This window comes from Odontesthes bonariensis, chromosome 11, assembly GCF_027942865.1.
Source record: "Odontesthes bonariensis isolate fOdoBon6 chromosome 11, fOdoBon6.hap1, whole genome shotgun sequence".
In the NCBI taxonomy this organism is placed as follows: Eukaryota; Metazoa; Chordata; class Actinopteri; order Atheriniformes; family Atherinopsidae; genus Odontesthes; species Odontesthes bonariensis.
This window is the reverse complement of record NC_134516.1, coordinates 36,097,423-36,116,084: the sequence shown is the minus strand read 5'-3', so window position 1 is coordinate 36,116,084 and position 18,662 is coordinate 36,097,423. Positions and strand designations below refer to the sequence as shown.

The following is an 18,662-nucleotide window of genomic DNA, read 5'->3' as shown; positions in this document are numbered from 1 at the left end:
CAAATACAGAGACCAGCCGGGTACAGCCGGGGTCCTCCGTCACACCACATACTTTTTCATTTAAGATCCCTATGATAAAGCCCTGCTACAACTGCTGGACTTGACAATGTATTTGTTTTGGTATGATTTAACCTGCACTGCTGTGTGAGAAGCTCCAGAAAACAGGTTGTGAGGCTGAAAGGTTGTGTGTCTGCACTGCACGATGCACTGCTAATATTTCCCTCATCCATTAAGCGTCTGCAATGCACGATGCACTGCTAATATTTCACCCATCCATTAAGGGGCTGCACTGCTAATATTTCACTCATCCATTAAGGGGCTGCACTGGACTGCTAATATTTCACCCATCCATTAAGGGGCTACACTGCTAATATTTCACTCATCCATTAAGGGGCTGCACTGGACTGCTAATATTTCACCCATCCATTAAGCGGCTGCACTGCTAATATTTCACTCATCCATTAAGCGGCTGCACTGCAAATATTTCACCCATCCATTAAGCGGCTGCACTGCTAATATTTCACCCATCCATTAAGCGGCTGCACTGCTAATATTTCACCCATCCATTAAGCGGCTGCACTGCTAATATTTCACCCATCCATTAAGCGGCTGCACTGCTAATATTTCACTCATCCATTAAGGGGCTGCACTGGACTGCTAATATTCCACTCATCCATTAAGCGGCTGCACTGCAAATATTTCACCCATCCATTAAGCGGCTGCACTGCTAATGTTTCACCCATCCATTAAGCGGCTGCACTGCTAATATTTCACTCATCCATTAAGGGGCTGCACTGGACTGCTAATATTCCACTCATCCATTAAGCGGCTGCACTGCAAATATTTCACCCATCCATTAAGCGGCTGCACTGGTAATATTTCACCCATCCATTAAGCGGCTGCACTGCTAATGTTTCACCCATCCATTAAGCGGCTGCACTGCTAACATTTCACCCATCCATTAAGCGGCTGCACTGCTAATGTTTCACCCATCCATTAAGCGGCTGCACTGCTAATGTTTCACCCATCCATTAAGCGGCTGCACTGCTAATATTTCACCCATCCATTAAGCGGCTGCACTGCTAATGTTTCACTCATCCATTAAGCGGCTGCACTGCTAATATTTCACCCATCCATTAAGCGGCTGCACTGCTAATGTTTCACCCATCCATTAAGCGGCTGCACTGCTAATATTTCACCCATCCATTAAGCGGCTGCACTGCTAATGTTTCACCCATCCATTAAGCGGCTGCACTGCTAATGTTTCACCCATCCATTAAGCGGCTGCACTGCTAATATTTCACCCATCCATTAAGCGGCTGCACTGCTAATATTTCACTCATCCATTTAGCGTCTGCACTGCTAATATTTCACTCATCCATTAAGCGGCTGCACTGCTAATATTTCACTGATATCCACATGGTAAATGGACTGGACCCTTCTATTTTAGTTTTCTACTCTACCAGCTACATTTCACCCATTCACACACACTCAGTCTACGCTGTATTGGACATTTAGGCTACACAGTGCCTTTGTTCACATTTACACACAGATGGTGGCTACATGTGGCTGAGAGTCGTGCCCAAGGACACTTTGACATGTGATCCAGGGAGGATGGGAATCAAACCACTGATGAGCAGATTAGCTTTTCCTCATGACCTACAGCCAAATAGGTGGCTACAAAGAAATGATACAAAGAAAACTTAGGTATCAATTTGTAGTCAGTAATATTTGCCATATGGCATCTGTATATCCTGGTTTGTAATTATGGACCTACAACAAATAGATAAGTGTAATTAATCAGCATAAAACAGTATTTGTTCTGTACTCTGTCTCACCATATGTACCAGATGACTGCTGACAGTTCAGATGTCCTTGCCATGCAGATTAGGATATGGACCAATTGCAGACTGAAAAGCAGAATAATCTGAGCAAACAGTAACTAATGTTATTGAGGATGAAAACTACACATTGAGATCTTCAAAATGACACAAAGAAGTTGTGTTTTATTCCCCTGATCGTTCAGTTCTGCTTTGCCTTTGCAGTGTATAACCCACCTAATCCATGTTTTCGGCTAAAAATGATTATAGACAACGGTAAAAAAAAAAAAAAATGCTAATTTGTGCTGACGTGCCAGGAAAGCAGAACAAAAACATAATGCAGAGAATACTGATGGTCCAAGGGATATAAATGCTGACTGAAGTGGAATAAGGAGGAAGAATTACGCTCCAGGGACACAACTTTGGGAGAGAAAAGTCAAACTGGAGCTAGTAAAAAAAAGTGCATGCTGGTTATTAAATAATGGGACTATGGGATATTCAGTGAGAGGAGTTCCACGGCCACATTTTGGGTTGAGGTTTAGCTGCTTTCTTCAGACTCTAAGTTCTGAAAGTTGACTGTGAGTTGAAGCATCAGTGGAAGTGAGACGAGCTAATGCTCTGATCTGAGGAAGCCGTCAACCCTTAGACCTCAGCTGTCAAACAGGCAGGAGTCAAGGTACCAATGAGTGAATCAAAGTGTCTGGATGTGACATGAAATCTGCTTATCAGTGTTTAACCCGACTTTGACTCAAAAGAAAAGGAACTCTTTTTCACAGGTTATTTAAGTGGAACGTATCATTAACGCAAAGATTTTACACTCAGGGGTCAACATTAGGACCTTTCTGTGTTGAATTTGCATGTCCTCCCCATATATATATGTCCATCCCGTCGCCGTGGTTAGTCTCAGCCACAGCTTCCCCTGCATCCTGTTTGGAATTGACGTCACCGACACCTACTGGTTGAAAAGCCAGAATGCGTCATTGAACAATACAATCTGCAAAACATGAAACAAGTCTAATTTAGTCGTAACCCCAAGATGGGAGAAAGACCGCCTTAAAACAGCCTGGATTGAGTTTTATGTCACAGGACGAACTGATTTTACTCTAACACGGTGGTGCCAGAACTGATGCCTGAACTATTCATTTATACGTGCTATTAACAAATGTTTAGCAATTGCTATTTCTCTTCTGTCATCGCCAACATCATCAAAGCAACCCCCCTCAAAAAAACGTCTGAGATTTGTTTATTATGGTCCTGAGAATTCAATGGTCTGATGTCTTGGGGACTGAAACTATCGCAGAGTCTGGCTGTCCTGGTCCTGACACTGCAAATCGTCTTCCCAGAGGGCCGCAGGCAGAAGATGCTAGTAAACCCAAAAGTGGGGATATGACCGGTGTTGTGTTGGAAACACACCTTATCCACACAGCTGCAGGTTAATGAGTTACAGAACGGAACCGTTCAGCTAGAAAGCTTCAGCTAACAAAGTAATGTGTGAACAATAATGTTCATATTTCAGAAAGGAAAAGCAATAATTCCTCAGAAGTTGGTCTACGTCATCTTCATTAGCTAAGCAGTTAGCGTTAGCTGCTGCTAAAGGAGAAATGCTAATGGGGAACAATAATGTTCATATTTCAGAAAGGAGCAGCAATAACTCCTCAGAAGTTGGTGTACGTCACCTTCATTAGCTAAGCTGTTAGCGTTAGCTGCTGCTAAAGGAGAAATGCCAATGTGGGAACAATAATGTTCATCTTTCAGAAAGGAACAGCAATAACTCCTTAGAAGTTGGTGTACGTCACCTTCGTTAGCTAAGCTGTTAGCGTTAGCTGCTGCTAAAGGAGAAATGCTAATGTGGGAACAATAATGTTCATCTTTCAGAAAGAAGCAGCAATAACTCCTCAGAAGTTGGTGGACGTCATCTTCATTAGCTAAGCTGTTAGCATTAGCTACTGCTAAAGGAGAAATGCTAATGTGGGAACAATAATGTTCATCTTTCAGAAAGGAGGAGCAATAACTCCTTAGAAGTTGGTGTATGTCACCTTCATTAGCTAAGCTGTTAGCGTTAGCTGCTGCTAAAGGAGAAATGTTAATGTGGGAACAATAATGTTCATCTTTTAGAAAGGAGCAGCAATAACTCCTTAGAAGTTGGTGTACGTCATCTTCATTAGCCAAGCTGTTAGCGTTAGCTGCCGCTAAAGGAGAAAATACATCAATGAATAAACCAGGAGGAATTTTTTCTCAGATACTTCCATTTCCCTGCTCTGAAGTTCAGGCTCTCAGAGTTGGAACTGATCCCTCTTTGTGGCTCAGTTTCTTCAGTCCAGCGTTGAACTGGACCAAGTTGTTAAAACAGTGGGATGAAAAGTGGTTGCTGCACATCCACAGTGTTTAGCTAACTCTGCTGAAACATTAGCCTCAGATAGAGTTTATCCACTGGGCTCTGATATCCTCTGAGGCTGCTGCTGGATGGAAGATGCATGCTCCTCAGTGCAGCTGACAGCAGAACATTCTTCTTCTTCTTCTTCTTCTTCTTCTTCTTCTGGGGATTTCCGGCAGTGTTTGCGCTGCTGCGCATTACTGCCCTCCGCAGTTCAAAGGGCTATTCATCATATTGACGCTCCTATATCCTCTGGTAGAGGTCTGTGCAGCGGATAAAATCCAGAAGGCTCTTCTCCACAGCTTGGTGATCCTTTCCCCGACTGAACAGTGTTTTAAAATCTAAAGTGGAGATCCCAATTTTCCCCAGTTCTTCTCGCAACTGTAGTCTCTCCACTCTATATTTTTGACATTCCAATAGGACATGCACTACAGTCTCTTCTTTTCCACATTCACACAGCCCATCTGGATGCTTCCCAACGGTTTTTAAGCAGCTGGCCAGACCACAATGCCCAAACCTCAGTCTTAACAGTTTGACAGAGTCTCTTCTGTCACCCCCCATATACACATACTGTCTTTTTACTGTATTTTGTGCTGAGAAATATAGTCTTCCTCTCTCTTCCTTGTTCCACTCTTCTTGCCACTGTTTCTATAGCCCCTCCTTTATGGCACTATAGAATTCTGGCTTTCCCATTTGAATTTCCACATTTACTTCCTCTCTCCGGAGCGCTATTCTGGCGAGCTTGTCAGCTGTCTCCTTCCCCTCTACACCTGCATGCCCTGGGACCCAAAGGAATCCTACATCACACCCCACTTTTTCAATTTTATATAGACTTATCAGTGCTTCATTTATCAGGTCGGCTCTAGCTCTAGATGTCCCACTCCTCATAGCCATCAAGGCAGCGGCTGAATCAGAGCATATGATTACTTTTTCTGGCTTAACTTGTTCGATCCACCATAGTGCCCAAATTATTGCCACTAGCTCTGTTGCAAAAACGGATGCTCCGCTTGTTATACGTAATCCTCGTTGGACTTTGGGACTCCTCACATATATTCCACACCCACACACACCCTTAGACCCGTCTGTATATACCTGCATGTGTGGACCCCATTCCTCTTTTATGTACCCCTCAACCATCGCACTAGTGAGGACTCCCTGCTGTTTCAGGTTTAAAAGTGTGAGGTCTACAATAAGCTCTGGGAGCAACCACATTGGCACAACTGACCAGAATGCGTGTATTAGGCCTACTTTTTCTTTGTCTACGCCCACACTCTCAGCCAATTCTCCCGCCCCAGACAGGAAGTTTCCTTTTTTCCTCCCATCTGCAAACTCCCAATTTTCATTCAGCAGACACTTGGCTGAGAGACTCTGGCTATTTCCCTTTAATTTAGACCAATAATGTAATCCTAGTTTGTTGCGTCTGATTCTAAGTGGCCACTCTCCCATCTCTACAAGCAGGGCTGGGATAGGGGTCGTCCTAAGTGCCCCACAGCATGTTCTTAAAGCTCTTGCCTGGACGGCATCTAACTTGTCCAACGTGGACTTAGCAGCTGACCCATAGACAAAGCTCCCATAGTCTATTGCTGATCTGATCATTGCCTGATAGATCATGAGCATAGTCTCCCTCTCAGCTCCCCATTCAGCAGAACATTTCCACCAGAAGCTGGCTTCATCCGTCCAACAGGGTGGATGTGAGTGGGCGGGGCTTGGCAGAGGAGGCGGAGTCAACTTAAGGAGTGACTACTTTGGAATCGAAAATCAGAACGGCTCGTTTAATGAGGAACTTCTTCTTCTTCTTCTTTCGTTTATTGGCAGATTACATCTTTTGGTTGTTGTATACCACCACCTACTGCACAGGAGTGTGTAGAGTGATACTATGGCGATTTTATCTGATCAGTCAAGAGGGTGTAAAATAAAGCTAGAGATAATAAGTAATAACAAAACAAAATCAACAAATAAACAATATAAAATAAACAATTAAAAATTAAAATTAAAATTAAATTCTTTTCATAAATTCAGTGTCTTTCAGGAAGGTAAATAAGGCTCTAATTCTGTCTCTTTGCATTCCTTGTTCCCCAAGAATATCCTCAATATGATCATCTAAGTCTTGCCATATCTTTCTTTGCTCATTGTAGCTCCTACCAGTGTTGTATAAAGTACTGAAATCTCACACTCAAGTAAAAGTACCCCTCCAAAATATGACTTTGGTAAAAGTCCAAGTCACTGACTGAAATGTTACTTGAGTTAAAGTCTTACAAGTATCCGAAACGTCTTGTACTTAAGTATGAGAATTACTGTAAAAATAGATGTACTTAAGTAATGTAATGAAAAGTATAAGTAAAAAGTAAACAAGGCAAATGCAGTTTGAATGACATTTTTTATATTTTGGTAAACTTTGAAGGTCAAATACACTTAAAATCTACACACAACCAAGTGCAGGCAAAATTTAGACCAGGTTTAGACAGAAAATACAAACTTTGTGAATCTTTAAGTTTTTCTTCTTCTAAGGTCAGTGCTGAAAATGAGGCGTACATTACACCATTAAGAAAAAATTAAACAAAAGAGGCTGCTACTGTTATTGCCATCATTACAAACAAAATTTAAACAAAAAAATAGGAGAAAACTGAAGCTTATCTGGCATCTGAAGAGGGAGTCCAGTTTGAAACCCCTTTTGTAAAGCTTTCTAAAAAATAAATAAAATAACTCAGTACAGAAAATGCGGCCAACATCACCAAGAAAAAAAGCTGTTACGATTACTGTACTTCACAAGCTATAGGAGGTGCACACACAACCGGTCATTATACAAAAGAAAAAAAGAATTGGGAGGGAACTGCAGCTTATCTGGCATCTGAAGAGGAATACCTTTTTTGTAAAACTACCTTAAAACCTAAAAAAGGGGAGTTTCATTAAGATAGAATTTCCACGTCTTTGGGCAGGCATAACTAGCCTGGCGACGCCATCCTACGTACTTCCGCCCAAAGATTTTGGCTCCGCACATAGTCTGGCCAAATCCCCCTACCTCGGTTCGCTCAGTGTTTTGCCAATCAGCAAACAGTTGCGAGTGGTGACGCAGAACTCACGCGCGGAGTCCATTGTAGTCCATATAATTGTAGTTCAACCGCAGCGGAAATAAACATGGCGACGGAAGAACGCTAGAAGCTATCCATGAAGTTGTCTCAACTCTGGAGAGCATTACACAATTAAAACGAGAGCAAGAGGAATGCCTCTTCAATATTGTTAGTGGCAAGGATGTCGAAGCTCTCCTTCCAACTGGCTTTGGGTAAAGTTTGATTTATCAAATGGTACCGGTACAATGAAAGCGGATGTGAGAAGCGTGATTCGCGAGCTAGAGCCTCGCGAGAGTAAGCATGAACCTCGGCGCATAACCAACGTCATTTCTAAACATTATGATTGGTTAAGGGAACTCCGTTACTCCAATGAATTTAAGTTGCTGGGTAAGGTCCCGCCCTCCATGGAAACGGATTCCTCTTGGGTTTTCCCAGACTGTCAGACAGAGTCAACAGTCGGCTTTCGCCCAGGCTAAGGCATAACATGCATGGGGTCAAAACACTGTTACGTTTTTTTTCTCTCTCCCTCTCTCTTTTTTTTGTAACGAGTAACTAAACCGAACATTGAAAATGTATTGGCGTAAAAGTATACAATTAAGTTCGGAAATATAGTGAAGTAAAAGTGAAAGTTGTCAAAACATTTTAAACTCGAGGAAAGTACAACGTATTCCAAAATATACTTAAGTACAGTAGTGACGTATTTTTACTTCGTTACTATACAACACTGCATGATACAGATAAAACTGCTGAACAGCTAAAAGATGCCTGTTTATTTCTGGAAAATGATTGCTAAAGGAAGATATTTAGAGGATATATTACAGCGCTCTTCAACTGTTGAAGAAGTTTTTTACTCTAACGATACAAAACGTTTATTCTGAAAGGCGAAGTAAATGAAATCCAGTCCAAATCAGATTGTTCGTGACGGGAAACGTTTTATTTTGAAAGTAAGTAGCGGAAGAAATGCTGTTTACTTCCGGTGTTCAGAGAGCGGTTAAGCAACGTGAGTCCTGTTTCAAACAGGCTGTTGTTTCTTCGCATTTCTCAGTCATTCTCAGTCATTTGAACTCGCAGGCTGACTGCGCTGGGACCCAAACACGGTACGTTGTCGGCGTTAGCATGTTAGCTTCCTGTGACTTTGGCTAGCTTTGGTTTTATGTTCGTAGACGTCAGACCGAACACTGACGTCAGACCGAACGCTGTCACTCACATGGCATGACGTCTGTTTTTGATTATTAATGCCGTCAGACAACTTGAAACAAGGCACAGAACAACACGGAAGTGAATCTGTTCCTTATCTGTGTACATTGGATTCTGTATTCTTATTGTCACTGTTACTTTGGGGGGGAAGTCAAAGCATTTATCAGCCATTTCTCTCACCTCTAATGGCTTCTTAAAGGATCATTTTAGGTTCCTTTCAAGCTTTAGTTTCAGAGAGGTGAGTTCAGGTCTAACTGTCAGAGAATTTACCATCTGAAATTAAGATCTCTGGAGCTAAAAAAGATTTTATTGCAATTTTAGCTGGTGATTAATTCAGCTCCATTTTATGTCTCCATGATAGTGTAAGCTCCATTTATATAAAAAAAGGCATCTGTACAGTAAATAGCTAAAAGTGTAATGTAAATGAATTAGGTTGAATGAAAATTGTTTTTGAATTGGCTCTATATGAACGAATTGGATTATTTTATGAATAATTATGATTACAATTAATTGAATTCCAATTGGCTTGAATTGGACTTTATTATCTAAGTGCCTTGAGATGACATTTGTTGTATTTGGCGCTATATAAATAAAAATGAATTGAATTTAGGGCTGGGCAACGATTAAAATGTTTAATCTAATTAATCGCATGATTGCCCTGATTAATCACAATTAATCGCATTTCTACGCAGAATCCAAAAATGAATCCGAAAGTAGTGTATAGCTTTTAGCATTTAGTTTTATTTTAAATGTGCTGCCATATGAATGAAAGTGCCATAACATTTGTTGTGCAAACACACTTTTAACATCAGCATCTTTCTGTAGTTCGCTCCACTGTCTGTTTCCTTGAATGACTTGCTGCTATCAGTTGTGTGTTTTATCTTTAAGTGATGTTTTAGAATGGAACTACTACGGTGAGAAGACAATTCAACTTGGCTCTAAATGCAGGAGTTTCTTTTTAAATTTATTTTTAAATACATGCTTTTATGCTGAAACAAGTAAAACAGGAAGTAGCGCCGGTTAGCTCCGTTAGCTTCACACCTGTAACGGTGATGTTACCTGCTAGTTTATCTTTATTTTATTCCTCCATGCTTCGTGGTGTTTGCTGTAACTGTGTGAATGTGATGCAGAGGAGAAGTGGAAGTTAAAGAATCCTAGTTCTGACCGTGAAGATTGCCTCTGGGGAATGACTCTGCCGTTGGTTGAGAAGCAGCTCTGATTTTTTTATTGGTACCAGCGACAATGCTAAGAATGCTATTTCTTTAATGATTACAACAACTAATACTGTCTTTTACTTTGTTTACTTCAACATTTAGTTCTACGGTGTTGATGTGGCGTCAATAAACATCTGTGAAAAGAACCGAAGTCTCGCGACCAAATCAATGGGCGTTCCGTTCCGTACCCTTCTCCATATTTGGTGGATCCGCCGATTACTTTATTTTCCTGTTCCACAGCAGACGGCAACAGAATTTTACAAAATAAAAGCCTGTGAGCAACAGACTTTTACAATGATAAAACCTGCGTTAATGCGCAATAAAACATTTATCGGCGTTAAATATTTAACAAGTTAACGCGATAATAACGAGTTAACTCGCCCAGCCCTAAAATGAATTATTAATGCTGACGATGACAGTAAAAAGATTCATGATAATGAAAATTAAAAGAAGCGAGAATAGAGCTCAACCAACAACAACAATAATAAAGAATAGAAAGGAGAACAAGGAGCCACCAGTGAACCGGTCCCAAGCCAGGCCTAGATCTGGAGGGCCACACGGGGACCAACCAGGGTGGGGTCATCAGTATGGTTTATTCTAATTGATAATTTACTAAAGCTTGATGTTGTTATTGTAATAATGGCATTAAAGGAATAAATAAAAGTGTAAATACTTTTTCTTACTCCCGTTTAACAAAGAAAGAAAAAAAACTAATTTCTTCTTCTCAAGATGTCATTATTATCATCAATAACATTTACTTTGTGATGTTTAATTTGCGCTGAAGCTTTTTAATCATTCAATCATCAAACAGACCGTTTGAACAACCACAGCAGCGAATGTCGAAAGAAAAACTGGAGAAAAAGTAGAGCCGTTTGTCAGATTAGTGATAACAGCCCCTTTGGCTGCCAGCTCATCTTCATTCAATGATTAAATGTCGTTAAAAGGACGTGAATACTGCCCAAATGCTTGAAAATGACAAGAAAATCAGGCTTCTCTGCTATTTCATGATCTTCATTTAAAGCCAATGTTTTTTTTTTCTGCACGTCAACATCTGGATTAACACACCAGGTCAGTTTATTCCTGCACAGTCTCGTTGTCGCTTCAAGCTTCGACCTTGAGTCATTTCAGGACTGCAGTTTGCTGTTGTAAAAACGCGTGAGAGGAGCTATTTATCTATAACAACTGAATATGTGCTACTCTGAGGCTGGAGGAAGAGATCATGGCTGTGTTCGAAACCGCATACTTCTCCTACTACTCCTACTAACTTTTTGAGTTAGTATGTGAGTTTGAGTAAGCGAGAAGTTCCCGGATGCATACTAGATTCTCCAAAATGTTGGGAATGCATCATGAGGTTACTACTCAAACTCAAACTACCCAAGATGCAACGTAACGTGACGTCGCCGATCGTCATTTCCTGTCAAAACGGCAGTTTCAAGCTAGCTACAACGAGGGTAGGTTCACTTCCTGTTTTCAAAACAAAAGCACCAATTGTATCGTATTGGCTTTCCCTATGATAAAAGGCAACGGGTATTTTATTTTGTGAAAATAACCGGAAGTGCGTTGCTCACTGTGGCTAGCTTTAGTAGCGCCGAATTCGTGGGAACAAAATTGTAAATAGCCGGTATTTTGTCAGATTTTCAACACGTTGGGGATCTAAACGACTACTTTCTCACCTGAAAATGTTTCAAATGTTGCTAAAGTTTACAGAGTTTAGAGCTTAAGTGAAATCAGCTTCAGGCCGGCTGATTTCGGCTCGGGCAGGAGCGAAATGCATTGTGGTATGCTCTGCATACTGTCTGATCAATGAGTATGCAGTATGTAGTATGCGGCTTCGAACACAGCCCAAGTCTTTGAGGCAGGAGACTTCAGGTCCAGCTCTGGACCTGAAGAAATGAATTACTTTAATTGATCAAAATGGTTGATAAAGTAAAAGAAAAACGCCTTCTCCTGTGTTAAATGCAGTGTATCAAATCTACAAAAAGTTAATGTTTTCATCCTTCCAATGAAGTATTTTAAAAATCACTTAACTCACTAGATATGAGATGACTGGATAGAGTCGGATATAATCTGAGAGAGTCGGAGAAAGTCAGGTAGAGTCGGCAAGAATCGGAGAAAGTCAGGTGGAGTCGGAGAGAGTCGGAGAGAGTCGGAGAGAGTCGGAGAGAGTCGGGTAGAGTCGAATGTCAGGTAGAGTCATGGAGGGATGGATGGATGGCTGGATGGATTGTGCTGCTATTTCTTATTTGACTCTAAATGTGATGCCTCTAATCTTTCAGCTGATGGTATTGATGTCACCACTTTCTAAGTTTTTCTCAGATTAGGGTCTGCAGCTATAAATCACAGAGAATAATACTCAGCAGTGCAGAAATGATTCTTTTGAATGTAGAGGTGATCTTATTTTCCAGCCTTGCCCACTGCCAGCTACATGTCTGTATTACACAGAGAACTCGCATGTTTTAGTTTGTCCTTTCCGAACTCACATTCAGGTGGTGAGGATGACAGTCCTGAATCTGTCCTTTGCTGCTTGTGGGTTTGTGGGGATCTACCACCTGGGTGCCGTGGGGGCCTTCCTCCGTCACGGGGACAAGCTGCTGGGCTCCCTTAGGGCCTGTGCAGGGGCCTCAGCTGGAGCGCTTGTGGCTGCTGTGATGATCACCGCCCCTGATAAGCTGGAGGTAGGACATGTAGGGGTCAGCGTGGGGGGGTTGGTCTTTGGGGTATTAGCTTCAGATTTTAATAGAAGGGTTTGGATGCGGACAGCGTGACGATGTGTGATGTTTCCTTCTTCCAGCACTGTAAAGAATTCACCCACAGGTTCGCTGACAGTGTGAGACAGCAGAGGTTTGGAGCCGTCACCCCAGGATACAACTTCATGCTCACTCTGAGGTGATCACATCAGACATACAGGCTGTGTTCGAAACCGCATACTTCTCCTACTACTCCTACTAACTTTTTGAGTTGGTATGCGAGTTTTAGTGTGAGAGAAGTTCCCGGATGCATTCTAGATTCGCCGAAATGTTGGGTATGCATCACGAGGTTACTACTCATACTCAAACTACCCAAGATGCAACGTAACGTGACGTCGCCGATCGTCATTTCCTGTCAAAACGGCAGTTTCAAGCTAGCTACAACGAGGGAAGGTTCACTTCCTGCTTTCAAAACAAAAGCACTAATTGTATCGTAATGGCTTTCCCTATGATAAAAGGCAACGGGTATTTCATTTTTGTGAAAATAACCAGAAGTGCGTTGCTCACTGCGGCTAACTTTAGTAGCGCCGAATTCGTTGGAACAAAATTGTAAATAGCCGGTATTTTGTCAGATTTTCAACACGTTGAGGATTTTAAACAACTACTTTCTCGCCTGAAAATGTTTCAAATGAGCTTCAGGCCGGCTGATTTCGGCTCGGGCAGGAGCGAAATGCATTGTGGGTAAACGCTCTGCATACGGTCTGATCGATGAGTATGCAGTATGGAAGTATGTAGTTTGCAAGTATGTAGTATGCGGTTTCGAACACAGCCCATGACTCAGTAGAGACAGACGAAATATTAGTTCCCATTCAGTTTGAACAATAATGATTGTTGTCTCCCTCAGGACAAATTGTTATTTTTTCTGTTGCCCCATCATTAGACCAGAGGTGGGATCTGTGCAGTGCTCTGACGATAATACCAAACCACAGCTCCGCCGTTTCTGGCATCGAGTCACTGAACTCTTGATCTGCATCAAGCAGACGAAGCAACCAAGGACAGTGCTGAAGCTGCTAAAGTTAGCTAAAGTGCAAACTATCAGCACATTATTGAAGCCTGAAGGAACAGAAGAGAAAACACTTTATTGAGGGAAAGTCTGATTGTCCAGCAGCTGAGGAATGAGACAAAAAGGGAATTATTCCATCATGAAATGAGTAGGAGTGAACCATCATCTTCAAGGAAGATATGTGGTCAGAAGGAAGTCTTAAAAGAATAAAATCAACACACACAGTGTGAGGAGAACTCAAGGTGTGGGAGCTGATCGGCCATCTTCATCTGAAGGCACCTGGGGAGCTTTCTCTGGGACCTCCCCTCTGGACCAGATGGTCCTCTTCTTTGCTGCTCTTTGACTCTGCAGGGTGCTCGCTCACTTCTCCTCCACGCCAGCTCGGACCTGAGCCTCGCCAACAAGGGCAAACGTTCAAGGGCGATAGACCAAAGGCGGAGTGATGCTGGTATATACCGTGTCCTGGACGTTTGCCTACCTAAGCTGTGTTTCTGTTAGAGTTAGCATGTTTTCTTTTTGCTTCACAGCTTGAGTCATTATTGGGGCCTGCCATAGCATTGCATAGGAGAGCACTGCATAGCATTGCGAAGCAATGAGGTTTTTTGGCTCTGAGAAGCCTGAGTCTCATATAATTAGTGTAGCAGCAGCTGGGGCAGCTTAACTGTCAGTTAAATGAGGGAGATTAATTACCATAGAAACAAGGCTATTAGTGGCCCAGCCAGTCCTTTGAAGTTTCAACAGCACAATTAACCGCTTTAAAGGGACAGTTCACCTCTTTAAAGGGACAGTTCGCCGCTTTAAAGGGACAGTTCGCCTCTTTAAAGGGACAGTTCGCCACTTTAAAGGGACAGTTTGCCGCTTTAAGAAGAAGCATCCATGTCATCCTTTGATGCCATTTGAATGCTTCTTCTTTAGGCCTTGCGAACCATTCCTGAGCAGCCGTGATTGGTTGAGCGATACGCACACTTTGGCAGGCCCCTTCTAAATTTCTTCAGAAATTTTCTAGTTACATGTTGCTGTGCAAAGTACTGTGTTTGTAAAAGCATGTGGGGGGGTATCATTACTAAAATCTTGTGTGTGGACACTCTGCAGGGAGGGGATAGATGAGATTCTGCCCGGAGATGCTCACAGTCTGGCCTCCGATCGCCTTCATATCTCAATAACACACTCCAAAAGTGGCAAAAATCACATCGTGTCCAGGTTCAACTCCAGGGACGACCTCATTAAGGTGAGTGGCGTCTCTCTCTAGCCCAGGGGGTTCGTTTTTACTGCTTTGACCCTAAAATGGCATGAATAGTCTTCCTCACCCTCTGGTTCTGTAACCTCTCCAGGCTCTGCTGGCCAGCAGCTTTGTGCCCGTCTATGCTGGACTAAAACCGCTGGAGTTTAGAGGAGAGGTAATGTGCTTTTTCTGTGGTGTGTCTAAAGAATGAGGCTTATCTCAAAAACATCGGTGAATTATTTAAATTCGGTTCAATAAAAATTTAACAATCCCCAAAGGGAAATTGTATTGTTCGTGTATTCATTATTATTAAAGAAATGCTGCTGTTATAGACAGATAACAGAATAAAATGTAAATAAGCTGTGGAGCAGAGAGGAAGATGTGGTAGAAACCTTCAGAGGTCTCCATCAGTGGGTTGGGCTGTTTCTGTAGCTTAGCAACAGCTTAGTTGATTATGTCACTCACAGCATTAGCAGGTCTCAGCAGACAACATGGACAGAAACAGTTCAACATCTGGGTTGCAGAGACGCTCCTTCTCAGTGACATGTCCAGGATTACAGCATCTGTTGTTAACCAGCTCTGTGATCCTCCTCCTTTCCTGTTACTGCTCTGTCTGCAGTCTCTGTCTGCCCGGATAGTCTTAAAGCTGAGCAGAGAGCTGTTAGAGCAGTTCCTGCAGCCAGGTCCAGGATCACAGCATCTGTTGTTAACCACCTCTGTGATCCTCCTTCTTTCCTGTTACCGCTCTGTCTGCAGTCTCTGTCTGCATTCCTGCTGTGTCCTCATAAGGGACCCAAGCCTTTCCATTGTATCTGCCAGTGATCTCACACTTCTCATGATGATCAAGGAAAGAAATGGTTCAAACTTCCTCCTCCTTGTTCACAAATTTGTTCCTGCTCTGCATCCCAGACGTCTCCTCTCCCAATCATCTTAATTTGGGTTCATATTCCTGGCACTACTTGAGCTTTGGAAAGCTCAGCTTGCTGCTCCAACAGCTAAACAACTTTCCCGTTGCCATGGTTACCGGCAGTTTTCACAGAAAAAAGCTCAATAGAAAATATTGAGAAGATGCAAAGACGGGAATAGTTTGTGCAGGCTGCTGCCTGTAGGGCGGCGCCATACCGGGATGAAGATTGCTTTGACCATATAATTCTGTCACTGTCAGTAATGTGATGTGTTACCTGCTGAGGATGTGGCTTTCGCAAAGCATTCTATGTAGAGGTGAAAGTTGCCTTTATATGTCTAATATGTTAAGTCTAAAACTGCTATTTAAAAAAAAAAAAAAAAAAAAGATGATTCCATGACCCTGAAGACATTAAACTCTCTGGCTTTGTTTCGTCAGAGGTGGATCGATGGAGGCTTCACCGACAGCCTGCCCGTCCTGCCTGTGGGACGAACCATTACTGTGTCTCCTTTCGCCGGACTCCAAGATGTGTGCCCTGTCCACAGGGGGCGCTTCAACACCCAGCTTAAACTCGCCAACATGAACATAATGGTGAGTAGCTCACCATCAGATCGGTCTGGAAGGCTGCTTGGTGTTCACAGGGGGGGCTTCAGTGGCCCCTGGGTGGGTCAGACCTTGTATGGGGTAACAATGTGCTTTTATACACCGCATTGAGAGTTTTAATGTCGTTTCTATTTCATATAAGTGAATAAAGTTTGATAATTAATAGAACTAAACAGAAACACAACACAGAGTTTGAATTGGGACGTTATTACATGCAGTGTTGGCAGGTACCACTCTGTCTGCTGTCTCTGTCCATCAGTCCACCAGTCTTAGAGCCAGCTGAAGAGGCAGGAACGTACTGTAACATAGTGTTGCTGTCAGTACTCCAAGCTTGTCCTATTTGCCAGTTATCTCACATTCCCCGACATAATCAAGGGAAGAAACAGCTTAAACTTCTTCTTGGCTCTTTGCTGTCCCACGTCTGTGATGTTTCTTCCTCAGCTTCTCTAGTTCCGGGTCATATTTTAGGGATTATTGGGATTAATGACCTTCTCCCACACATAAGCAGCTCTCACCCTGTCGCAGTATCTCAACACAAAAGATGTTGAAGAGCTCCAAAAAGTATCAGGAGAAATTCTGGCAGCTCAGCTTTCAGTCTGATGTGGAAAGATATTTTAATAATCAGTGTTTTCAAAGACAAAAGCTCAGTTTTTGCAGTATGTCCAGAGATCCTGCAACAGGCTGCCATGCGAGGCTCCACCCTGGTTGCATTTAGATTTGTTGCTATAGCGACAGTACCGGGCGCACTGGAACTGCTTTATCTGTTCACTACGCTGCCATATGCCACAAAATTGTCACAAATGTTCCATTTTTGACCATTTTTGCGATTCCATGTTCAGTTTTTTTTTTTGTTTGCTTTACTGCAATAATAAAGCATGAAGTTAGTGTTGGAGGCTGAGAGAGTTCGGAGGTGGTGGGACATCCACTTTATCTTGGCCCGGGATGTGGAATCGAGTCATTTTTCAGTCCCATGAGCAGAGGACTTGCTTAAAATGCCTCATTACAGATGAATAATGGCCGAAATGTTTCTTTCTGTGGATGCTCAGGAGTTTATATTCCATACATGATTATTACATACCAGAATTCACATTTAAAGAAGTGATATCTTTCTGTGGGCTTCTTCCAGTCCAGCTGTTTGTGTTGATGACCAGCTGCATGAAGTGAGCAATACTGTGATATATATCGATATTTTGTTTCCAGATTAAAGAATCTTTTTCAGCCACAAGTATCGATTTATTATTATTTTTTTTTTCAAAGCAAACTTTATTGAAAAGTCAGACGTTACAATTAGTGAAAACACAGAACATTGATATAATACAATGCCAGGGGGTCACATTATACAAAACAGTGATAAATTAGTTCATAAAAATGTTGTATAAAGTGCACAGCTCTCACGTTTATGACATGTTTGTTTGTTTCAGTTTGTCTGGCGGCGTTGTCCTTCCTGTTCAAAGCACGGACCACCAATAGTTGAAATGGGTACAGCGCCACCTATCGTACGACATGCTTTGTGCCTCTGATCCCATTCATTCACCGCCATATATCCAAGGAGAATACCCTAGCCAATTATCCGACCCTTTCAGTGCCATGTGACCCCACTGAGTGTCCCTTTTTTTTTTCAGAAAATGATGGAAGTGAATCGAATCGAATCGAATCGAATCGTTGGCTGAATATCGTGTATCGTATCTTGAGATTACTGTATCGCTACAGCCCGAATGCAGACAGTGTCTCATATCTGAGAATATCTCCTGATATACTTACTTTGAGTCTTTTAGGGCTGCGTTATATTTCTAACCACGGCTGTGGACAGGCTTTTTGGAATCGTCCTATCACCGTGTGGAGGTGTTGGGCCGTCAGTTTCCTCTTGCTTGGCTTGATCTTTGTCCAATCCAGTCTGATTATCTCTGGAAGCCCTCTCTTACATCTGAGGGGTGTTGAATCACAGCAGAAGGATGGATCTTTGTGGCGAGGCTGCTCTGCAGATCAAATCCAGTTCGAAAGCAGCTGAATCCAGTTTATTTCCAGCTCACATTTTTAATCTTGTTTGTTATTTGTTTCCTCAGTTTTCGGTGGAGAACATCAAACGTTTGAACCAGGCTCTGTTCCCTCCGTCCTCCAGAACCATGGACTCTTTGTGTGAAGAAGGTTTCACCGACGCCGTGAGGTTCCTGAAGAGAGAGGCCTTGATGAGCTGATGGAGCGCGTCAAATGAAGTTTTTTTTTTTTTCTGTATTTATTGTGTTTTCAGATTCTTTTTTTCCTAAATCTAACAGCATCGGGACACAATGAAGGTCCTCCGTGTGGACATGGGCTTTTATGGAGGGCACTTAAAGCAGTGGGACAAGAGTGAATGGTATCCATTTCACAGGAAGTGCATGTTGGGAGTTGGGTTTGAATGGGAGACCTAGTCCAAACCATCCTCAGACTCTGAGATTGGACGTCGCTGTCCCTGCCCACTACTGATAAACCTGTAACATGACTTTGAAAAGGGGAAAATAAAGTCAGTTAAT

General features: G+C 42.4%; 1 protein-coding gene across 1 annotated transcript; it reads left to right on the top strand.

Moving 5' to 3' along the window:
* Positions 1 to 8,241: 8,241 nt before the first annotated feature.
* pnpla4 (patatin-like phospholipase domain containing 4) lies at positions 8,242 to 18,662 on the top strand. The gene is made up of 7 exons (XM_075478103.1): positions 8,242 to 8,359; positions 12,160 to 12,348; positions 12,465 to 12,559; positions 14,516 to 14,651; positions 14,755 to 14,820; positions 15,988 to 16,140; positions 18,216 to 18,662. The coding sequence occupies exons 2-7, from the start codon at positions 12,169 to 12,171 to the stop codon at positions 18,345 to 18,347; spliced, it is 762 nt and encodes a 253-aa protein (XP_075334218.1). The 5' UTR covers positions 8,242 to 8,359; positions 12,160 to 12,168; the 3' UTR covers positions 18,348 to 18,662.